At 30.4% G+C, this 25,046-nt stretch overlaps 1 protein-coding gene across 2 annotated transcripts; it reads left to right on the top strand.

Annotated features, from left to right (window-relative positions):
• The first annotated feature begins 3 nt into the window (after positions 1 to 3).
• On the top strand, positions 4 to 17,109 carry LOC134712339 (thiosulfate transporter TsuA-like). Of its 2 annotated transcripts, none has more exons than XM_063573794.1 (11): positions 4 to 28; positions 4,688 to 4,842; positions 5,862 to 5,945; positions 8,082 to 8,239; positions 8,851 to 8,899; positions 9,565 to 9,667; positions 11,164 to 11,278; positions 11,799 to 11,910; positions 13,357 to 13,469; positions 14,484 to 14,635; positions 15,382 to 17,109. In XM_063573794.1, the coding sequence occupies exons 2-11, from the start codon at positions 4,704 to 4,706 to the stop codon at positions 15,491 to 15,493; spliced, it is 1,137 nt and encodes a 378-aa protein (XP_063429864.1). In that variant the 5' UTR covers positions 4 to 28; positions 4,688 to 4,703; the 3' UTR covers positions 15,494 to 17,109. The 2 variants fall into 2 exon arrangements, with proteins under 2 accessions (XP_063429864.1, XP_063429863.1); XM_063573793.1 differs by lacking the exon at positions 4 to 28 and adding an exon at positions 146 to 227.
• The last annotated feature ends 7,937 nt before the right edge of the window (positions 17,110 to 25,046 follow it).

Here is a 25,046-nt window from a genome sequence, read left to right as displayed (position 1 = left end):
CTTTTTTTTTTGTCCGTCACATAGTAATGTTTGTCTCAAAATGGTTATGACTAATTGTAATGATCATTTTTCATATTCAAATCAACTTATTATTTTATCCAATTTTCTTTAAACCAAACTTGTATGTGGTGGGTTTGGTGTTTTATTCTGATTTGGTGAATGGCTATTTTTTTGGTTCAAGGGAAGTAATTTTAGTAAACAAACACTCAAAAAATTTATCCCATCAGGTACTCTTCATAAGGGCATAGTCAACTTTCATCACAATAACACACATATAAAGTGTAACACAAGAAGCAAGTTTCATCTGCAAAGTTGAAAAATCTGTACAATTTTAAACAAAGAGTTATTGCCCATTATTCATAAACTTTATAAATAAGCAAAGACCCATCAAAACAACATCTGATAAACAAATTTAATAATACTTTTAGATATTTGGATGATATTTTGTCTCTCAATAATGACGACTTCAGTATGTATATTAATGAAATTTATCCTGCTGAACTTACTTTAAATACACCTTATCGCTATTTGTCCGCCATTACTGGACATCACACAAGTTCCCGTAAAATTTTGACGTCATAAAAGAAAATATCTGACGCCACAATGGAAAAGAGATTGTTGTATGACGTCAAAAGTTCAAGCGGGACAGATTCTCGGGTCAAGTGGGAATAGCGATAAGGTGTATAAAGCTAATACTAATAATGATCACTGCCCTTTCCTCGATCTTGATATCTATATCACTAACGGAAAGCTGAATACTAAAATTTATGATCAAAGGGATGATTTTTCATTTCCTATCGTTAATTATCCGTTTTTAGATGGTAACGTTCCCTTGTCACCATCTTGCGGTGTTTATATATCTCAACTTGTACGATTCGCTCGTGTATGTAACAATGTTTTAGATTTAAACGAGAGAAATTTATGTATTACTGAAAAATTATTACACCAGGGTCTCGATATCACAAACTAGTCAAAACATTTACTAAATTTTATCATCGGTATAAAGACATCATTCTTAAATATAGCTCAACATGCAGACATTTTATACGTTCAGGTATTTCACATCCAATTTTTTATGGAAATATTCTTTATAAAGCACAAAGGTGTCAGTATTCACCTCAGAAACTTACAAAACCTTTGAATAGACTTATTAAGAAGGGATATAATTACGATACTGTTGTCAAGTCATTAAAGATTGCATATTTTGGCGTTAATATTGAGTCACTGATAAGGTCTTTGCGTCGGAACTAAACACATTTATTCTAAAAACAGTTGTTGGCATGACACAGGTTATGTTCTCATATATGTTATGATGGTATGATACTAAACCCCTAATGGGAAGGATTGTGCCTGATGTTCATATGATGAAATCATAATCTTTCAGTCAGTTTAATTGAAGTCTGGAGCTGGCATGTCAGTTAACTGCTAGTAGTCTGTTGTTATTTATGTATTATTGTCATTTTGTTTATTTTCTTTGGTTACATCTTCTGACATCAGACTCGGACTTCTCTTGAACTGAATTTTAATGTGCGTATTGTTATGCGTTTACTTTTCTACATTGGTTAGAGGTATAGGGGGAGGGTTGAGATCTCACAAACATGTTTAACCCTGCTGCATTTTTGCGCCTGTTCCAAGTCAGGAGCCTCTGGCCTTTGTTAGTCTTGATTATTTTAATTTTAGTTTCTTGTGTACAATTCGGAAATTAGTATGGCGGTCATTATCACTGAACTAGTATATACATGTATTTGTTTAGGGGCCAGCTGAAGGACGTCTCCGGGTGCCGGAATTTCTCGCTGCATTGAAGACCTGTTGGTGACCTTCTGCTGTTGTTTTTTTATTTGGTCGGGTTGTTGTCTCTTTGACACATTCCCCATTTCCATTCTCAATTTTATTTAATTGAAAGTAATTTTTCACAATGTCAATTATTTGTAAAATTTTATAATTTTTTTCAAAAATCTTATACACTTAATCTATTTCTTAAATAGAATTAAACTTTTAAGAATTTTAAATAGGGTATCATTATGTTTTACTATTTATTTAATTTTTAAGAGATCTCATATAATAAATATATCTTGGTCTCATGAGCTTTCGTGCTATTATGAGTATACACCGTATCGCTATTTGTCTGCCGTTACTGGACAGTAAAATTTTGACTTCACAATACAAAATATCTGACACCACAATGGAAAAGTGATTGGTGTATGCATATCAAAAGTTCAAGCGGCCATGTCAGCCGGAATTAGCGATAAGGTGTATTTGTAACAGCCACTATGTTCCGTCAGTTACTTTGTTCTGGTGGAACTTTTCAAATTGTTATTTCGTTCCGATAGAACTTTCCAACTGTTGTTTTATTCCGAGTGCAGTGGACAAGTTCTGGGAAAAGTAGCTAGTTGAAAACTTGTCCCGGAACAATTAAGCTAGTTGATTAGCTCTGGCGGAACAGAACGACTAGTTACATCGTGTCGGAACATTATTATAAAACATAAGTTATAAAAATCAGGTTATGGTATTTTAGTTTTGTTATTGCTTGGAACAACAACTATAAACAGAACTGTGTGACTAGTTGATAATTATAATTTCCGTTTGAATTTTGAAGCTAGTTCGCTATTTCCAGTTTGGGCTAATTCACCGATTAAGGAGGAACTTTGTTACAGTAGCTATTTGATAAGTTCCGTTTGGCATTTGTGGCTATTGTCTTGTAGTCTCTTGGTTTCGTTTTTTAAAAGTCCAATGATGATATGTTCTTCCCTTTTTGGTCAATTCTCTGAATGTAGCTGTCTGACTAGTTGATAAAATCTGTTGGTAATTTTGACTTGTTTGTTAATTCCGTTTTAGACTTATTTGACAAAGAGGAACTTTGTGACTAGTTGATAAGTTCCGTTTGACTTTTGTGGCTAGTATCTTTGTTCCCCTTTGAAAAGATTCAAAGGTAATATGTTGTGCTTTTACTTGGAACATGGAACTTTGTGACTGGTTGATAAGTTCCGTTGGAACTTTTGGGCTAGTTTGTTAGTTCCGGTTTTGACTAATTTGGCAAAAAGGAACTTTCTAACTAGTTGAAATGTTCCGTTGGAACTTTTCAACTAGTCACTTTGTTCTGGTGGAACTTTTAAACCAGAGGAAGAACAAAGTAACTAGTCAAAAAGTTCCTCTGGAACTTTTCGGCTAGTTAATTCTTTCTGCCCAGAACTTTCCAAAATCGGAACAAAAGAGTATTTACAATAACATACCTTCACTTCTAGTATATGATCTGACCATATATGATATCTTTCAGAGGTGGATTTTGAGGGAATTTCAGTTGCCCTGCCCCTCCCCCCCCCCCTTTTGTGGGAACAGAAATGGTTGATTATATAGGAAATCACTGGAGATTGACTAGAGTGGGTCCCCTCTTAGGCAGTCAGTGACCCCCACCCCCTATAAAAATTTCTGGATCGGCCAGATATATTTATTTAAGGAATGACTGTAATATTTTTTCTGTCTATGGAGAAATAACATAAAAAATGTGGTGCAACCTGAATAACATGCATAGCCAGTTATTTCAAGTGTGCATCACATTTGTAGCTCACCTTGCCCGAAGGGCCAAGTGAGCTTTTCTCATCACTCTGCGTCCCGTGTCATCGTCGTCCGTCGTTAGTTATTGCCCTTTATAGTAATTTTTTACCAATTTTTCGTAATTTTTTCTGATCTTTTACAAAAATCTTTTCCTCTAAAACAACTGGTCCAAAATTAAGCATACTTGGCCATTAACATCATTGAGGTATGTTGTTTAAAAAATGTGTGCGGTGACCCTGCCAACCAACCAAGATGGCCACCATGACTAAAAATAGAACATAGGGGTAAAATGTAGATTTTGGCTTATAACTGAAACCAAAGTAATAAGAGCAATTCAGACATGGGGTTAAATTGTTTTGCAAGTCAAGATCTATCTGCCCTGAAATTCTAGATGAATCTGACAACTGGTTGATGGGTTGCTGCCCCTGAATTGGAAATTTTTAAGGAAATTTTGATTTTTGGTAATTATCTTGAATATTTTTATAGATAGAGATAAACTATAAACAGCAATAATGTTCAGCAAAGTAAGATCCACAAATAAGTCAACAAGACCAAAAAGTTCATTACCCCTTAAGGAGTTATTGCCCTTTATAGTCAATTTTTAATAATTTTGTAAAATTTTAACTCTGTAAGATATCTCATAAAATATATGAGATATCTTATAAGCTATATAAGATATCTAATACACTATATATAATATCTTATAATCTATATAATATAGGGATGTCAACATATCTGAAATTAATACTTGAATACTCGGTCAAGATACTAGAGTACTATTTCATGATCAATAAGTTTTTCATTTTATTTACCAGTTACATGTTTAATTTTCAATTATTATAACTTTACTAAGTTTCCGGTCAACTATATAATGTGGGATAGTGGTTTTGACAAGATTCATTTATCATGATACTATTTCCTTAGATCATTGATAAATGTATATATTCTGTTTGACCTGTTCACCATTTCTATTTTCAATTTTATTGTAATATATGCTGGTTGACCTTAATTCTAAATAAATATGTAGTCATTATCAGTATAGAAGTTGAGACATTTCAATGTTCACACATGTATGTTTCTTAAAGATAAACACTCATAATTATTATCCTCTAAAGACAAATTTATTTTATTTTAGGGTAAAGTGATGCACCATGATTGGTTCTAACAGAATGACAGGTATACAGACTCAATCAACACCACCCTCTGTTGGCTCCTTCAGAGGGATATTAATTGGATGCACAGTTTTTATTTGTGGGGAAATCTTTGGATTTGTTATTGAAAAGGGAAGAGGTAAGCTGGAAGTTGTTTATGACATGGATTGAAAAAAAAAATTTAAAGCAGCATAATGGAATTTTCAGAGATTTTACAATGGATTTTTTTTCCCCGTAAAATGAACTAAAATAGAGAGAAATCAGAATAAAAAATAAACCATCAAATGCTATAATGTATTTAGTATCTTACAAAAATATGTCTTAGGGAAAATTAAACTGTAAAACCTGATTTTATTTTGTGTCAGATGCTGTTACCTTATTTAAAATGATATCTTGATGTCAGAATTTTCTGTTGCTCATGATTTACTGGTATTTAATAATCTATTATTTCATGCCATTTTTTAGTTCTTTGTGTAAAATATCAACAAACAGATTTAGAATTAGCATAGTCAATTTTGTTGCATTTAAATTAAAAGTTAAACCAATTATATTAGAAGGTTTGCTCTCTCTCTGACAGTTTTAGTGATATATATATATAAGTTGAAATAGAAATTTATTTTTCAATAATTACATTAGATGTATGTTTCATTATAATACTTTATTCTGATTGGCTAACTGCACATCACATGTTATTTCTTAAGCAATTGCATCACTCAATAAAACTTAAATCATTCATGATAACACGTGGTCACACAATAAAGTGCATAGGTGAATTAATTAAAAAAAAATGTGTTTTCAAAATCATAGCTAAAAATGTAACTATAAGTATTGAATGCTTCATTTTGTAACTGCATAGGATTGTAAAAGCGTTGACCGCGCTTCATACAAATTGTACTTTGGTCAACGCTTTTACACCCTAATAAAGTTACAAAAAGGAGCATTCAATTCTTAAATGTTTGTACATTTTAATATTTTCTAATTGTCATATACATGATATATGCTTTGCCACTGATAGAAATTATATATTTATAAATACCAAATCCTAGCAAAGTACAAATGTGAGTATAGGTAATTGGGATGATTATCTTACTTCAATATATTTAGATTATGATGAATATTTTAAATATAATACATGTACAAAACTATTTGTCCTTACAGTATTTGAACCATCAGTTGTAGTTGATCAAATGTCAATGAAGAGATTTGTTATGCTGAAGATGTTTTTATCAGCTGTAATTTCAGGTTTGTTACTTAGAAGATAATACAGATATGTTTTTTTAATATTTGCAAACATCAATTGACAATTTTAGGGTTACAAATTGAGTTTACATGTGACATCTTAGCAGCGCCTTGAAACAGATAGTTAAGAACTTCAATTCTCTAATTTTTGTGCTATTTTCACATTTCCTGACCGGTGTGAGAAAAATATTTCTCCTCACTAGTGAAAAATCTGTTCTTGGCAAATGATTAGTAGAAATTTGATTATGACGTCTAAATGTTTTGTTTTCTTCTAAATTTTTCTATTGTGACGTCATGAAAATAGGCGGCAATGCCTGATGACGTCGCATATAAAGAACACAAGTTTCTGAAATCTTTGAAAAAGAAGGATAAAAATCATTAGAGAAACAGATTCCGACACTATAACTCGTGTATTACGATATTTTTTCACTCTCGACAGTTAAATTTTAGTTATTTTAAGAGTTCGGCAAGCCTCACGCTTTAAATAATAAAATTTAACTGTCTCGAGTGGAGAAATATCGTAATACACTTGTTGCAGTGCAGGAATCTATATATAAACATTGTTGCCTGGTACTATTAGTGTAGGATTAAATAGTGTCCCCCATGAAATGATGTCCCATGGACAAAATGTCACAGATAAGGCCTATGAAATTTGGTCCAGGACATAATTTTATTATAAAATATTGTCCACTTCTATGTAAAAGTGTTCCTTGACAAGAGATTCTATTGTGACCTTCGTTGGACTTTTTTCGAGTGAAATCATGTCCATATTGCATAAAACTCTTGTCTAATACCATAAAAAATATTTAACAAAAAATAAAAAGACTAAATTGACATTTGTTATTTAATATAATAGGAATCTATGAATTGTTTTAACATCTTTGAATTGTCCTTTTTAGCAAGATCAAAAATGTCATGAATAATATTCATAAATGCTTGATTGCCGTTTCTTCTTGCACATACCTTTCGGTCTTGTTTCAATTTGTCCTTATGAATTACAAGTTTTTATGTTTTCTCTTACAAGTGTTTTTTTGTCAACATGTATATAATACATTTCATTGTTTTTAATTTGAAACTGCTTTGCCTTCCTTCTTAATGATCTATCATTATTTTCAAATTCTTGAGGGTATTATAAACCATCACACACAATCATACAGCTGTTTATATTCATCACTTTCCTTTTTTGTTAATATCTGTGTTGTCTTTATTTAAATTTCAATTATAATTTAACTAATTGATTAAAACATTTTAATGATTTCTAAATTATTTCCCTTCTTTAGGAACAGAAAAAAATAGCTACACTATGAAATATTGTCCTTTGTGACATATTTTAATAAAACATCCATGAAATTATGTGCAAGTACTAGGGACAATTTTTCACTAAGGGAGACACTATTTTATAGTTTACAAATGTGGTATTCTGTCCCATGAACAAAATTTCACAGACGAACTGTGAAATAATGTTCTAGAGGACACAATTTCATGGGACACTTTTTTAGCTTACATTTTCACCTGTGGAATTGATGCCCTGATATTTGTGTCATTTTCCTAACCATATGAACAGAGTTGATAGTAATATAGAATGAGTTTATATGTACTGTAAGATACAGTTCTTGTTTCCTTTTGTTGACCGGGCAATATAAACAAAATGTCTACTAAGCAGTGCTAACATCTCCACCTCCCCACCTGACCGAAAGTACTTATTAGATAAAATTTTCTATCAAAATGTTATTCTATTCATTTATATACGTATATATCCCAGTGAAATGTATGCATGGTACCATGTTTTAGGTAAATTCTAAAAAAAAATCAAAAGGATTTGTATTGACTAAGGTAAGCAAGTGTACTGAAATGGCAAAAGTTTCGTAAATTTTAAGGAATTTAATTTTAAATTAATAAATGAAATGACAAATAGCCCAAATAATGAAGATAGTACATTGTACAATCTAAATAGTGTTTCAAAATTCAATAAACCATGGAAGAGAAGTTTTCATGTGAGAGCTTGAACAAAATCACAAATTAATACTCAGAAGGAAGATATCCTTACAATTGCTCATACTTGTATAACCTTGTTTTCTTTGTTTTAGGTATAACCTTGTTTTCTTTGTTTTAGTTATAACCTTGTTTTCTTTGTTTCAGGTATGTTCTGTATGTCTGTGTTGTCTATGCTGCCATTTACCAGACAGAAATTTCTGAGTGCTAGACAGACTTTGGTGAATGACTTACAAGGAAAAGGCTATATGACTGTGATATTAGGTGGTTTTATCCTTGGAATTGGAATGGCATTAGGTGGAACAGTAAGTCCTCGCTGAGATGTTAGGTGTTTTTTCCTAATGGGCATCATATTTTTTAAGACTTGTGATCTTAGTAATTTTTCAAGCAATATTTATGAAAGATTGGACCATTTTTTGTAATCAACTTCTCTTACAGTTACAGTTTTCAATCAATATCACTGAAATTTCACAGAAAGATTACACACATGTTGAAGTTGTGCAGCTGCAATTTTTTCTAAATTTTTTTTAATAACTTTTTCATTTTCAGCAAAGTTTACAAAAAACAATATTGTGTTATCAACTCCTCCCACAGTTTTCCATCCAGTTACTTGAAACATTACAGATTGATTGCAGATATAATGAAGTTTTCCATTGCTTTTATTGATTTTTTGGGGGGAATGAACCAATATTTGTATTCAGTCATCAGTAAACATTGCTATTTCATGTGTTGATAAATTCAAAAATATTGCAATAATTCTATATTTAAGTTCAAATTTGAATATAATTGTAAAAGAATATATATTGGTTATGAAACAACATCAGATGAAATATTGTTGAAAACATACTGATTCCTTCACTTCAGTTTTATTTTGAGTTATAAGATAAAGACTTAAGCTATATTTACATTTTTTCAGTGTCCAGGTGTTGTATTTGCTCAGCTTGGTACAGGTACACAGAATGCTGGTAAGTAAAGTATATATATGCTCCTTATTATGTCGTCTTGTTCTATAGAAGATTGCAATTAAGATGTAGATAATGAAAAGGAGTCAAGATATAAAACCACATTTACAGGATCATCTTGAATTAACAATATTGCACTAACAGGAAAATGTATAAAAGTATACATATAATTATATACGTATAAGATGAACTAATATATACAAAATAACCAAAGACCTAATCCCACATTTTAATATATTTTAACCAATTTGTCACTTATTTGGTAGTAAAAAAAATTATAAAAAAAAAACATTTTACAGCTACAATGGGATAAAATGATTATGATTATTTCAATATTTTGTGGTATTTTTTCACTTGGATTTTGGAGCACCAGTTTATTTAATGGTATCTTGGGGGAGAAAATACAAAGTTACATTGTCATGATTGTCATCAGTTTATTACATTATTAAATTGAAAACTTATGTATGAACAAGGAAAATTCGTTGGTGATTGGAGATTTGATGATAGTAAGTCAAATTTAAGAATGTTTTCACTGATATGAAAAGTAGTCACTCTGAACTTTATTTAAGGTTTTATAGATTCACACAAAGTGTGTACTCAAGTTTGCTTTTTTAAAGGATCTGTCAAGACACAACTGTGATTTAATATGTTATAATACTTTTTTACAGTGTATACACTACTTGGAACTTTAGCTGGGGCATTGTTATATGGAGTCTTGGAACCAACATTGATGTCATTAACTAAACCAAACAAACCAGTCAAATATCAGTTGTATGTACATTGTATATTTTTCTCTAAGCTTATAACTTATCAGTCTGTTAAAAGTATGAAGGATATTATTTCATGATGGATTTTTTTTTTAATTGATACCAACAAATATTGGTGCAGATATTAAATGTTGGTGTATAACTAAATATGAATATAAATGTAAAGTTTGTACCCTTAATCTAAAAGTTGGATTATATTGCAATAATTCTTATATGATTTGCATATCTGTAAATACTTGAATTGGATTGGTCAGTACCAAATTTTCTCTTGGTTTACACTTCGATAAACCATGTTTCCGAAACTACTTTCATAATCTATTCCTGCGCGATGCATATTCTTGCAGGGATACTGGGATTTTCAGCAAATTGAGATTAAAAAACAGATGTATAACAGTTGTATCTATTCTAATGCATATATAACAAAAAATAAATAAATTAAATGCACTAAAGCATCGAAAAATGTATACAAATAAGATTTAAATAAAATTCTGCGAATTTTCATGAACGATTTGGTGAATTTACGTCATGACAAATACGACGTTATCCGAATAAAAACTTTAGAAAGATTACTTCGTTACGTTAACGCTTAAAATTCGGATAATACCTCATTAAAATGATATTTTGGAGGTAGGTGCTATTTTATTTTAATTTCTGTTGGATTTATAGAACATTCCTGAATTTAAAAAAGTCAATATGGTGGCCAACTCCTTAGTTACGACCTGTCAGTTGTGCATGTGATGGTAATTTTAGAAGCCTTTACACAAACAAATGTTAATAAGAAATTGCGAATATTTAAGCGCTTAAGAATTATTAGGATTTAAGGAGGCTTTCAGGTATAAAATTTTCAGAAAAAATTCAAACATTTATTTTTCATTACAAATATTATTAGTTACCTTAAGAAGTTGTTACTTTATCATATGGTACAAAAATCATTCCAAACAATCAATACGTGTTGGCCCCAGGTGACTTTTAAAATGTAGATATCATTGAAAAAGCTCCAAATTGTCTCCCTTTGGTGCAAAAATGCCATTTTTTGGCATTAAAATTGAAATATCATTTTTAACTCATCGGTGACCTATATTTTTTATTGTTGTTTTCAAATAAGCTGTACAAAAACTAAATAATTCTAAAATTTTATCGATTTCTGTAATTTAGTTCTTTTTTTATTTGATATTACCGCTATTTCTCCTATTTGTTCAACAGAAAAAAGTTACATAAACAAAAATGTATGTCTCTTTGGAAGGCAGATTGTGAGCAAAAAATGAACGGTGACCCCATGTTTTTATTTCATTTTTCTATTAGGAATAAGATAAAGTTCATTTATAGAAAAATATGGCGAAATCTTATATTAAATAAAAAAAAATGATTTAGACCCGCGAGCCCCCTTAAACACATTTTTTCTAAAGGTTATTGATGTGTAAACCGTGGTTCTTACTCACAACTTCACATACACATGGCAGTCATATTAAGTGTTATCACCATTGTTTTATTATATTTCAGTCTATTCCATGTGTTAGGCTCCCCATATCATACTTCAGCAATTCCTGTGGCAGCCATATTAAGTGTTATTGTCTTTACACTTGAAATAGCTTATCCCTGGGATACTGAAGTCAAGGTTTGTTTGGAACTTTTTTGTATGCAAATAAAGGTGAATTACTCTGACTTTGATTTTTAGTGTTTCAGTTCATTAAAAACTCTTACCAAATTGCTATTTGTTTTTTCAAATCAAACTGCCAGAATATTTTAACTAACAGCTGTAAAAAAATCTCAGACAAGTCATCAATGCGAGTCAGTTTATATAAGATATATCCTTATAGATAAACTAAAACTGAATTAGGAATGTGTTTTGTGTATCCCCTGAGTCAAAGTCACAATTTTCTAAGAATTACTCTCTTAATATATCATTTGATAAACTATACAATGTAGTCCAGTATAAATCAATAATGTTGCTACAGTACTTTCACTATACATAGCTGCAAGTTACACAGATACTTTTTTTTTCATTTATTGTCTGTACAGACCAAAGGTTTATACTTATAAACACCTAAATAAAGAGTGTTAATGTACAAATTGATGTGTAAATATAATTCAGAGTATTGGTAAACCTTTCTGTTCTGTTTTGCACATATTTGAAGGATTCAGAGAGTACTAGCATGTGGGAAGCATCGAGTTGGCCACCATTTTTCACTGGATTGATAGTTGGAAGTCTTGAGGTTCCATTGATCCTGATAGTAGGTGGACTTCTGGGTAAGTTATATTATAGAAAATGTTATAATAATAATAATGATAAAATGATGACGTCTACAATATTTGAGAAAAGAAATGTTCAGGTCCAAAACGAATACTTAGTTTTGAACTTGAATATTTCAGAAATCTCATGTACTTTAGTATTATTTCGAATCAAAGCCGTTTCTTGATAATTTACTGGATAAGATTAAAAAATATGTTATTCTAACTTGACAGGCTTGTTTTCAATTTGTAAGCAAAGCCATGTTCTAGTTCCTATGAAACATGGGGTTCATATTTGTGAACTAAGCTCACTGGCACTCGTCTCAGAAAAAAATATTCCTATATACCTGTTATATAAAGGTATATAGGAAACAAAAATTCTGAGACGAGTGCCTGTTCCTAAGCTCTAGGAAAAATAAGTTTTTCCTGAAAAGAGAAACTGTTTTTTTAGAATTTTATTGGGGATATATCTTTTCAAACTGACTTGACATAGTGAATTATGTATAGGTTGGGTTCTAAATTTGATTTTTACTGGCCTAAGGGGGCTCACGGGTATAAATAAAAAAAAATCTAATATAGGATTTCGCTATATTTATTTATAAAATAACTTTATCATATACTTAATAGAAAAATGAAATTAAAAAATGGGGTCATCGTTCATTTAAGCTCACAATCTGCCTCGGAAAGAAGCATACAATTTTGTTAATTTTTTTTTTTCTGTTGAACTAATAGGAGAAATAGAGGTAATATTGAAATAAAAAAAGAACTAAAGTACAGAAATTGTTTAAATTGTACAGTTATTTAGTTTATGTTCAGCTTATTTGCAAACAATAATAAAAATATAGGTCACAGATGAGTTAAAAGAAGGTATTTCAATTTTTAATGTCAAAAAATGGCATTTTTGCACCAAAGGGAGATAATTTGGAGCTTTTTCAATAAAATAAACATTTTAAAAGTTATCTGGGGCCAAACCGATTCAACTTTTGTGGTTGATTTTTGTACCATATCATAAAATTAAAAATAAAAGTGAAATAAATAAAATTTGTAATGAAAAAAACAAATGTTTAATTTTTTGCTGAATTTTTTGTACCTGCGAGCCTCCTAAAAAAGTTCTCAAAGATTGCAAAGAACACAAGAATTTTATTTTGCAGCATTTTTAACATTAGGTTAGTGCATCATGATAACAGTCTCCTATTTGTATCTCGTATATTGAATAAAAAACTCATTGATATAAATGTGGAAATGTAAAAAGGAAAGTTGAAATTCTGTCTGAGGCGTTTTTTTCTGTACACTATTTTATATTGACATAGAATATTGATTTCAAAATTTATGATTACAATGAAAAAACTTCATGTAACTTTAAAATATGCTGAAAGATATATATTTCTTTTTTTATACAACATAGACCTTGTAATTTATTAAACTGTAACAACAATGACATGCTAAATTGATTGAATTTTGTAGGTGCTAGTAGCAGTTATTGTACAGTGACAGCACAAGTTTTAATGACAGACAAAATGAAACAAATAGTGCCATATCTTGTCAAATTTAAATCAGGATTGGCTAATTGGTGGCAAGTAAGTCTTTTATATGAAAAGTTTTAAACCAAATAAAGCATAAAATAATTATTTTCTTTAACAAAAATTTAGGATAAAGAAGTCTTTTTTTGATAAATGAAGTTTAATATCAATGTCTATTTGACAGCGCATAATTTCAGGCATGAATTTCAAAAGTATTTGTTGTAAATTTGATATAATTTTTTTAAATATTTTGATTGATTAGAAATGTTAAATCATTGTAGTTATGTGACTAATAGAATATTTTCGTTATTAACCGTATTTGTTAAATGGTCAAAATGACTTTTCTCCCATTTTCACCATTTTCCCACCAAAATTTGGGTGTTAAGGCAAAATATTTTGTTTCCCTTATCGGTTACCTGTGTTTTTATTGGCTCATTCTTTGAAGCTATATTCCAGCTTTTCATATTACAGTTTTGGACCATTTGTCATAGAACGATTTTTTGATATTCCGATAAAAATATGTCAACACCTCTTTTTTCCCTATCATTTCATTGAAAAATGGTCCCTTTTACATACCTGTTTAAAAGTAAAATTTTTAGCTTAAATGGTCTGTGACCCCCTATTTTTTTCCAACCAATTTGATTCATTTTCTTTAAAGAATAAAATAACCAAAAATACAGCACTTCTGATAGAAACTTTGAATAGGCCTGAGCCACCTTAAACCATAAAAAAAAGCACAGACACTTTTTTTTTTACATAAACCGACTGTTTGTCAAACTTGAATATAAAAGATTGGGAGTCTGTCCTTTATAAATGTAATTGAAAAACAGAAAGTTATTGAGAGGTCATATTTGATGCTATTTTCCACTTAAAAAATAAATACAAAATGACAGCAAACCAGGTTTTTCTTAAACTTTTTAATGTCATTGTTAAAGTTGAAATCATCAATTACCAATTAACCCCATTTTATTATTAGTAATAACATATTAAAATTTGAAAACCATTGGTTGACATGATGTGTTATTTCCCATCAAATCATGTAAACCAACCAGAGTATATGTTCTATTTTAGGTCGTGTTTGTTGTTGCAGCCATCCATGGAGCCAGTTTATCATCTCAAATGTCGGGAACGTCTGGAACTATAGAAGGCCAATCAGCACTAATGTCTTTCATTGGGGGTGTATTGATTATTGTTGGTGCAAGACTTGCCGAAGGCTGCACAAGGTACTTTTTTATTGCTTTCATGATTTGCAAAATAATCTACAAATTTTTGTGGATCAGATGTTAAGGTTTTGTAGCATATGTTGTCAGTTTTTCAAGATACCATTTCTTATGCACATGATATGTTTATGGAATAATCTTAATTAGAAGAATGCCTCCCTGTGCTTCTGGTTTATGATTTTGTACTATACAAGATAATGGTGTGTGTACAAGCAATATGTTTCAAAATTTAGTGTGACATTCATTTTCACTGATCTAGTACACATGTTTGTTTATGCCAGCTGTATCCCGCCTCTTGGTGCAGGATTTTCTGGCTGTGTTGAAGGCCTAGTGATGGCCCTCAGCTGTTCTCTACTCTTTGATTAAGTTGTTTCTTTGACATATCTTTATTTCCATTCTTCATTTTATTAATTAGGTATGCTTAAGATAAAAGTTTGGACAGCAAAAGATATAAAAGTTTGAAAGCATGATAGCCAGAAGTGGATTTAAGCAATTATAGACAAACAAACAGACAGTCTTAAACAATAAGTAAACCTTTGCTGTAAAATTCAGCATATTTCTGGAATATTAGTCATCTGGTTTTCAAACTTCCAATGGCAAACAAAAAATTAAAAGAAATGAACAAAACAAGTATGAAAATAAAAAAGTAGATCTGTATAATTTGCTTTAGTATGCTTGCATGTATTCTTGAAAGAAGGTGTATTATTACAGTAATGTTTCTACTCATCAAACTTTTTTGTTTTTTTCAGTGGACATGGGATATCTGGTATGGGACTATTAAATAGCTTATCTATAGCAACTATAATGAGTATGTTTATTGGAGGAATGTTATCAGCCAGATGTATCCAAATGTTGACTTAAATAATGTTAAAAAATGTTTTGTTGTATTTCTGAGTTTTGTAATTTATTTTGTTTTTCCTAAAGCTTAGTTTTGTAAAGACATTTTTTAGGCATTTTTGTAAAGTAATTTTTCATACTGCATTTTTTTTATATAAAGTTTATATCATAAATAAACTTGTGAGATGTTTTTGTAAACCATACATTTTTTGTATTTGTTTTTACTTCACAGTATATAGACAGCACTCTAACTACACAATAAAATAATTTGTTGTTTTAATTTATAATTATGTATTATTAGAAACAAGTAAATTGTATATGTAAATCAATCAATGACAATCAATCTGTATCACTCATCTGTGCATATATCTCAACAGTGCCTGTATATGTTATATGTATATATAAAAGTCCATTTCAGAGGAATAGGTAACAATTAAATCGTGCCAAAGAAAATAGATATGTATACCTCTGAATTGCTTCACTAACCTCCAAATGAAAAGTAGAAAATTGAGAGGGACAATTACGTTTTAAACCAGAACAAAAAATATGAAATGAAATTGCATTCCTCCTCATATTTCACTTAAACAGAGATTGAAATTCAATTATTATCCTACCTTCCATATTTAAATGGAGAATATACTTTAAAAATACCATGAGTAATACATTTTATCATCAGATTTGTGAAAGAAACTTCAGTGTAATTGTGAAATGATATAATGAGCAGGGGAAAAATTCTGAAAAGATCAAACTAGTCACCTCCATCAAATAAAAGAATTAATATAACTGACTTTATAAATTCATCACAATATGCTTACATTATCAGAAATTATTATTGAAAATTACAACAAAATCAACTGAATATAAAGTTATACACTTTTTATACTGGTGAAAAACTATAACCATTTACTTATGCATGATATATTTGTTATTTATACTTTTTCTCAGGGATTTAGTATATAAATTTTGTGATAATGAAATTTTAGAGGAGCTGTTTTCAAAGTAAGTGACATTTTATAAATGAATTACTCAATCTTTCTATTCAGGAATAGAAGATGGATTTCTTTTCCATGTTCTTGCAAATGTTCTTTTGAGACTTCTTTATTTAAAAAAAATTACATTTTATATTTCATTAAGAACCAAAAAGTGTTCGTTTTTAACAATTTATTGAAGTACGGATAAATTGCTACCTTCATGTAACTGGCAGCTATATAACCTACTTTAATGTTTAATCATTTATTCCATGCTTTCTGAAACTACACTATATATAGTGACAATGTAAACATTTTTTTTGTTTCATTTGTTTGCTAGTTTGTGTGTTTGATTGTCTTTAGCACTTTGTATCATGATATCTGACTTAATAAGAGACTGGGTTTCGATCTATAAAAGACTTCTATTTTTGGTAACTGTCTCATTCTTTCCTTTTATAGATAACAATACTGAATATTCTGGTTTCATATATACTATGGCTTTACACCTCAACTTCTAAAGTTTACCTGACATTTAATGATAGCAGTAAGTCTTTTATTTATTTGATTCTCACTATTTAGCACATGTGGTTATATATCTATTTTTTGTTTACACATCCTTCCTGATGATCTTTCAAATTAAATGCACTTTCTTTTAGTTTTAAAGAGTATCAACTGGCAGCTTATTTCAGACAATCTTTGCTACGGTCTCATTAAACATCTTGTATTCATTTATTAAACAGATGTTGTTTTCTTGTAATTTACAGTGCTATAGGCTAGCTTTTTTATCTATTTAATTCAGTTACATATTTGCTTTTTGTTTAATATTTATGTAGTATATTTATTAATTGTTGCAATTGTTTACATAATTATATTTACAATAATAAAATTTGAGAAAAAGTTTTATGATGTGCTATGACATATTATATCCAGTAGGTTTTTGTTTTATTAAGTTCATAGACATGACATATCCAGTAGGTTGTTGTTTAATGAAGTTCTTAGACATGACATATCCGATATGTTGTTGTTTTCTGAAGTATTGAGACATGACACATCCAGTGGGTTGTTGTTTTATGAAATGCTTAGACATGATATATCTAGTTGGTTGTTGTTTTATTAAGTTCTTAGACATGCCATATCCAGAAGGATATTGTTTTATGAGGTATTGAAACATGACATATCCAGTAGGTTGGTGTTTTATGAAGTATTGAAACATGACATATCCAGAAGGTGGTTGTTTTATGAAGTACTGAGACATGACATAACCAGTAGGTTATTTTATTAAGTTCTTAGACATGACATATCCAGTAGGATATTGTTTTATGCAATATTGAGACATGACATATCCAGTAGGATAATGTTTATTAAGTACTCAGACATGACATATCCTGTTGGTTGTTGGTTTATGAAGTATTGAGACATGATACATCAAGAAGATTGTTGTTTTATGAAGTATTGAGACATGACATATTCAGTAGGATGTTGTTTTATGAAGTACTTAGACATGGCATATCCTGTGGGTTGTTTGGTTTATGAAGTATTGAGACATGACATATCTAGTAGGATGTTGTTTTATGAAGTACTGACACATGACATATCCAGTAAGATGTTATTTTATGGAGCTTTGAAACATGACATATCTAGTAGGATGTTGGTTTATGGAGTATTGAGACATGACATATCCAGTAGGATTTTGCTGTATGGAGTATTAAGACATGACATATCATGTAGGATGTTGGTTTATGGAGTTTTGAGACATGCCATATCTAGTAGGATGTTGGTTTATGGAGTATTGATACATGACATATCCAGTAGATTGTTGTTTTATGGAGTATTGAGACATGACATATCCAGTAGGATGTTGTTTATTAAGTACTCAGACATGACATATCCTGTTGGTTGTTGGTTTATGAAGTATTGAGACATGATACATCAAGTAGATTGTTGTTTTATGAAGTATTGAGACATGACATATTCAGTAGGATGTTGTTTTATGAAGTACTTAGACATGGCATATCCTGTGGGTTGTTGGTTTATGAAGTATTGAGACATGACATATCTAGTAGGATGTTGTTTTATGAAGTACTGACACATGACATATTCAGTAAGATGTTCTTTTATGGAGCTTTGAAACATGACATATCTAGTAGGATGTTGGTTTATGGAGTATTGAGACATGACATATCCAGTACGATTTTGTTGTATGGAGTATTAAGACATGACATATCATGTAGGGTGTTGTTTTATGTCGTATTGAGGCATGACATATCCAGAAGGATGTTGGTTTATGGAGTTTTGAGACATGCCATATCTAGTAGGATGTTGGTTTATGGAGTATTGAGACATGACATATCATGAAGGGTGTTGTTTTATGAAGTATTGAGACATGACATATCTATTAGGTTGTTGTTTTATGAAGTATTGAGACATGACATATCTAGTAGGTTGTTGTTTTATGAAGTTCTTAGACATGACATATCTAATAGGATGGTGTTTTATGTAGTATTGAGACATGACATATCCAGTAGGATGTTGTTTTATGGAGTATTGAGACATGACATATCATGAAGGGTGTTGTTTTATGAAGTATTGAGACATGACATATCTAGTAGGTTGTTGTTTTATGAAGTTCTTAGACATGACATCTAATAGGATGGTGTTTTATGTAGTATTAAGACATGACATATCCAGTAGGATGTTTTATTTAGTATTGATACATGACATATCCAGTAGCATGTTGGTTTATGGAGTATTGAGACATGACATATCTAGTAGAATGTTGTTTTATGTAGTAATGAGACATGACATATCCAGTAGGATGTTGTTTTATGGAGTTTTTAGACATGACATATCCAGAAGAATATTGGTTTATGGAGTACTGAGACACAACATATCCAGTAGGATGTTGGTTTATGGAGTATTGAGACATGACATATCCAGTAGGATTTTGCTGTATGGAGTATTAAGACATGACATATCATGTAGGATGTTGGTTTATGGAGTTTTGAGACATGCCATATCCAGTAGGATGTTGGTTTATGGAGTATTGAGACATGACATATCATGTAGGATGTTGTTTTATGAAGTATTGAGACATTACATATCTTGTAGGTTGTTGTTTTATGAAGTTCTTAGACATGGCATATCAAATAGGATGTTGTTTTATTGAGTATTGAGACACGACATATCATGTAGGTTGTTGTTTTATGAAGAATTGAGACATGACATATCCAGTAGGATGTTGTTTTTTGGAGTATTTAAACATGACATATCCAGTAGATTTTGCTCTGTAGTATTTAGACATGACAAATCCAGGAGGTTGTTGTTTTATGGAGTATTGAGACATGACATATCCAGTTGGTTGTTTTATGAAGTATTGAGACATGACATATCTTGTAGGTTGTTGTTTAATGAAGTTCTTAGACATGACATATCTAAAAGGATGTTGTTTTATGTAGTGTTGAGACATAACATATCCAGTTGGTTGTTTTATGGAGTATTGAGACATGACATATCCAGTAGATTGTTGTTTTATGGAGTATTGAGACATGACATATCATGTAAGGTGTTGTTTGATGAAGTATTGAGACATGACATATCTTGTAGTTTGTTGTTTTATGAAGTTCTTAGACATGAAATATCTATTAGGATGTTATTTTGTGTAGAATTGAGACATACAAAATCCAGTAGGATGTTGTTTTATGAAGTATTTAGACATGACATATCCAGTAGAATGTTGGTTTATGGAGTATTGAGACATGACATATCCAGTAGAATGTTGGTTTATGGAGTATTGAGACATGATATATCCAGTAGATTGTTGTATTATGGAGTATTGAGACATGACATATCATGTAGAATGTTGGTTTAAGGAGTATTGAGACATGAAATATCCAGTAGATTGTTGTTTATTGGAGTATTGAGACATGACATATCATGTAGGGTGTTGTTTTATGAAGTATGTAGACATGACATATCCAGTAGGATGTTGGTTTATGGAGTATTGAGACATGACATATCCAGTAGGGTGTTGGTTTATGGAGTATTGAGACATGATATATCCAGTAGGGTGTTGGTTTATGTAGTATTGAGACATGACATATCCAGTAGGATGTTGGTTTATGGAGTATTGAGACATGATTTATCCAGTAGATTGTTGTTTTATGGAGTATTGAGACATGACATATCATGTAAGGTGTTGTTTTATGAAGTATTGAGACATTAAATATCTTGTAGGTTGTTGTTTAATGAAGTTCTTAGACATGACATATCTAGTATGATGTTATTTTATGTAGTATTGAGACATACAAAATCCAGTAGGATGTTGTTTTATGGAGTTTTTAGACATGACATATCCAGTAGATTTTGTTCTATGAAGTATTCAGACATGAACAATCCAGTAGGTTGTTGTTTTATGGAGTATTGAGACATGATATATCCAGTAGGTTGTTGTTTTATGGAGAATTGAGACATAACATATCATGTAGGGTGTTGATTTATGTAGTATTGAGACATGAAATATCCAGTAGATTGTTGTTTATTTGAGTATTGAGACTGACATATCATGTAGGGTGTTGTTTTATGAAGTATTGAGACATGACATATCTAGTAGGATGTTATTTTATGTAGTATTGAGACATACAAAATCCAGTAGGATGTTGTTTTTTGGAGAATTTAGATATGACATATCCAGTAGGTTGTTGTTTTAAGGAGAATTGAGACATAACATATCATGTACGGTGTTGGTTTATGTAGTATTGAGACATGACATATCCAGTAGGATGTTGGTTTATGGAGTATTGAGACATGACATATCATGTATGGTGTTGGTTTATGGAGTATTGAGACATGATATATCCAGTTGATTGTTGTTTTATTGAGTATTGAGACATGACATATCATGTAGGGTGTTGTTTTATGAAGTATTGAGACATGACATATCTAGTAGGATGTTGTTTTATGAAGACATGACATATCCAGTAGGATGTTGGTTTATGGAGTATTGAGACATGACATATCTAGTAGGTTGTTGTTTTATAGCGTATTGAGACATGACATATCTAGTAGGTTGTTGTTTTATGAAGTTTTTAGACATGACATATCTAGTAGGATGTTGTTTTATGAAGACATGACATATCCAGTATGTTGTTGTTTTATGAAGTTTTTAGACATGACATATCTAGTAGGATGTTGTTTTTTGTAGAATTGAGACATAACATTTCATATAGGGTGTTGGTTTATGTAGTATGGTGACATGACATATCCAGTAGGATGTTGGTTTATGGAGTATTGAGACATGGCAGACATGGCATATCATGTAGGGTGTTGTTTTATGAAGTATTGAGACATGACATATCTAGTAGATTGTTGTTTTATGAAGACATGACATATCCAGAAGGATGTTGTTTTATGTAGAATTGAGACATGACATATCATGTAGGTTGTTGTTTTATGGAGTATTGAGATATAACATATCATGTAGGGTGTTGGTTTATGTAGTATTGAGACATGACATATCCAGTAGAATGTTGGTTTATTGAGTATTGAGACATGATATATCCAGTAAATTGTTGTATTATGGAGTATTGAGACATGACATATCATGTAGGATGTAGGTTTAAGGAGTATTATGACATGAAATATCCAGTAAATTGTTGTTTATTGGAGTATTGAGACATGACATATCATGTATGGTGTTGTTTTATGGAGTATTGAGACATACCATATCTTGTAGGTTGTGGTTTTATGAAGTTCTTAGACATAACTTATCCATTAGGTTGTTGTATTATGGAGTATTGAGATATAACATATCATGTAGGGTGTTGCTTTATGTAGAATTGAGACATGACATATCCAGTAGAATGTTGGTTTATGGAGTATTTAGACATGATATATCCAGTAGATTGTTGTATTATGGAGTATTGAGACATGACATATCCAGTAGGATGTTGGTTTATGGAGTATTGAGACATGATATATCCAGTAGGATGTTGGTTTATGTAGAATTGAGACATGACATATCCAGTAGGATGTTGGTTTATGGAGTATTGAGACATGACATATCCAGTAGGATGTTGGTTTATGGAGTATTGAGACATGATATATCCAGTAGGATGTTGGTTTATGTAGAATTGAGACATGACATATCCAGTAGGATGTTGGTTTATGTAGTATTGAGACATGACATATCCAGTAGGATGTTGGTTTATTGAGTATTGAGACATGACATATCCAGTAGGATGTTGTTTTTTGGAGTATTGAGACATGACATATCATGTAGGGTGTTGTTTTATGAAGTATTGAGACATGACATATCCAGTAGGTTGTTCTTTAATGGAGTATTGAGACATGACATATCCAGTACAATGTTGTTTTATGAAGTACTGAGACATGACATATCTAGTAGGATGTTGTTTTTTGCGGTTCTTAGACATTGAGATCAATTCACTCTAACTAAAGTTATTGTCCGGAAACCAAATGTGTCTTTGGATAAGAAAGACGCAGATGACAACATCAAAGCATTATATGAACCCAAAAAATGTTTGCCGTTATATAAAAACATTTTGACAAAAGCACTGATCAGCTTTTGTAGAAACTTACAATTTACAGTTGAGGGATACACATTTTCTTGAATTTCTTTGTTTTCTCAAACCACGAAATTAAGTGCTCCGCAAAATTATAAATTTAAATTGAGTTTGAAATTGTTTATCTAAAAACCAACATATTTAAACCACATGATTCAATGATCTTTTCTCAAATAACAAACATTTATAACCAAGAAGAAAAATTCTGCAATATTGAGCAAACAAATAGCCATTCTAAATATAAATCAAAATATGTCTGTACATAACACAAGGAAATAAACACAGTTTAAGGATTATTTAATATTGACTAATGTAAAAAATAGATTTACAAATGAAGATGACATGACTATCACAAAATGTATCAAAATAAAATGTTCTCTAATGTGAAGGAATAAAATTTCAGTAAGACATTTGGCATAAAACATAACAACAGTAACTAATCTGTATCTAGTATACAAACACACCATTTAAAATTTATAAAACATTTTCACATGTACTTTAATAATTCTTAATTTTTAGAAGATATTTTTTTTAAGGTTAGACATGATCTTTTTGGATTGTCAATTTGAGTAATGAGAAAAATAGCAATGACAGAAAAGCAGATGACATTGAAAAACTGGAACTTTGTCAAAGGTTAACCATGGACAATTATAAATAAATTTATAATGTGTCAACAATTAAGATTAGACATTTGCAATTTTCAAACACATGAATGTTTTTTCCCCAGAATATTTGGTGATCTTGACCACACAATAGTCTATAACATATATATCTCAACATTGCCTGTATACTTATAATCACTAATTTCTTTATCTCATTATTTCTTAATACATGTGTATACATATAAATCACTCATGTTTTTAATCCATTATTTCTGAACACATATGTATTAACTTTATCACTGACAGTTTTAGCTCATTTTTTTTCTTAAAACAAATAATCCCTCATGATTTTAATTCATTATATCATTATGTAATCTATAATGGTTTTTTCCCTCATAATTAGTCTTTGTGTCAATTGTGTTCGGTAAAAGAAGTCCTGTAAGTTAACAAAGCATTTTAAACAGAATGGCACAGAAAATCCATGAACATTCTGAATTGGAATTACAGCACTTTTATACAGAAAATAAAATATATATCAAATTGATATATATAGAAATATTTCATAATCAACATTGCACAAGCTTATGACTTACATCAACACAAATTTTGTAAACAATTTTGATTTTTTTTTCCTGAATAGTGCTCTTACTTCACATACATTGCCCACTTTCCATGACTAACAGGATGTTTGTGATAATTTCTCTGTTCACAATCTTACTGTAGCAAATTGTTTGCAATATTTTCAAATAATATATTGCACATGGTATCCATATTCTTTAACAAAAAATATCTATTTTTAGATAAACTGATTTAATTACATTGCTTCAAAAAAAAACATAATCAGTAAGAGACAAAAATATAACAGAAAGGTGTTTGTAGGCTGTAGCATTACCTTTTTATGTCTTAAACAATATCAAAATAGAAAGATGATGTATGACTTTGAATGAGACAATTATCTTACAACTGAACTCAATATTTCTTTAACTGTTTTTAAAAATAAATGACATACTGGCCATTGTTTAAAAAATTAACATTTAACAAATATGCACACACTGAATTGTCTTGCTGATTTATAGATCATGATGTTTTTCATTGGGCTTAAATTCTTTGAGATAACAGATAACATCAGTTATCACATAAACTTAACATTATCAATGATGCATGAAAATTAGGTTAAAACTCAGATGAACCCTGACAGACTGACATGTTCACCTTACAATCATTCTATACACCAAATATAGTTGACCTATCAATAATAGTATGAGAACAAGAGGCTGTCACAACAACAGCAAACCGGATTTATTAGTATTTATTTGTGTCCTGGCAATATCACAAGAACCATTTAATACTGATGAATGGTGAAAGTGAAAATCGTAAATATCAAATTTGACCTCCATTTTGTAGTCAGTGTCAACATATTAAAATT

This window comes from Mytilus trossulus, chromosome 3 (assembly GCF_036588685.1).
Source record: "Mytilus trossulus isolate FHL-02 chromosome 3, PNRI_Mtr1.1.1.hap1, whole genome shotgun sequence".
In the NCBI taxonomy this organism is placed as follows: domain Eukaryota; kingdom Metazoa; phylum Mollusca; class Bivalvia; order Mytilida; family Mytilidae; genus Mytilus; species Mytilus trossulus.
Note: the sequence above shows the minus strand (reverse complement) of the source record. Positions and strands in the feature narration are given on the sequence as shown.

Bases quoted from the DNA above. Each gene is read 5' to 3' on its own strand.
- LOC134712339 (XM_063573794.1), top strand. From the start codon at position 4,704: ATGATTGGTTCTAACAGAATGACAGGTATACAGACTCAATCAACACCA. The intron at 4,843-5,861 runs GTAAGCTGGAAG...TTGTCCTTACAG, and splicing joins TGTTATTGAAAAGGGAAGAG to TATTTGAACCATCAGTTGTA. The intron at 11,911-13,356 runs GTAAGTTATATT...TGAATTTTGTAG, and splicing joins GATAGTAGGTGGACTTCTGG to GTGCTAGTAGCAGTTATTGT.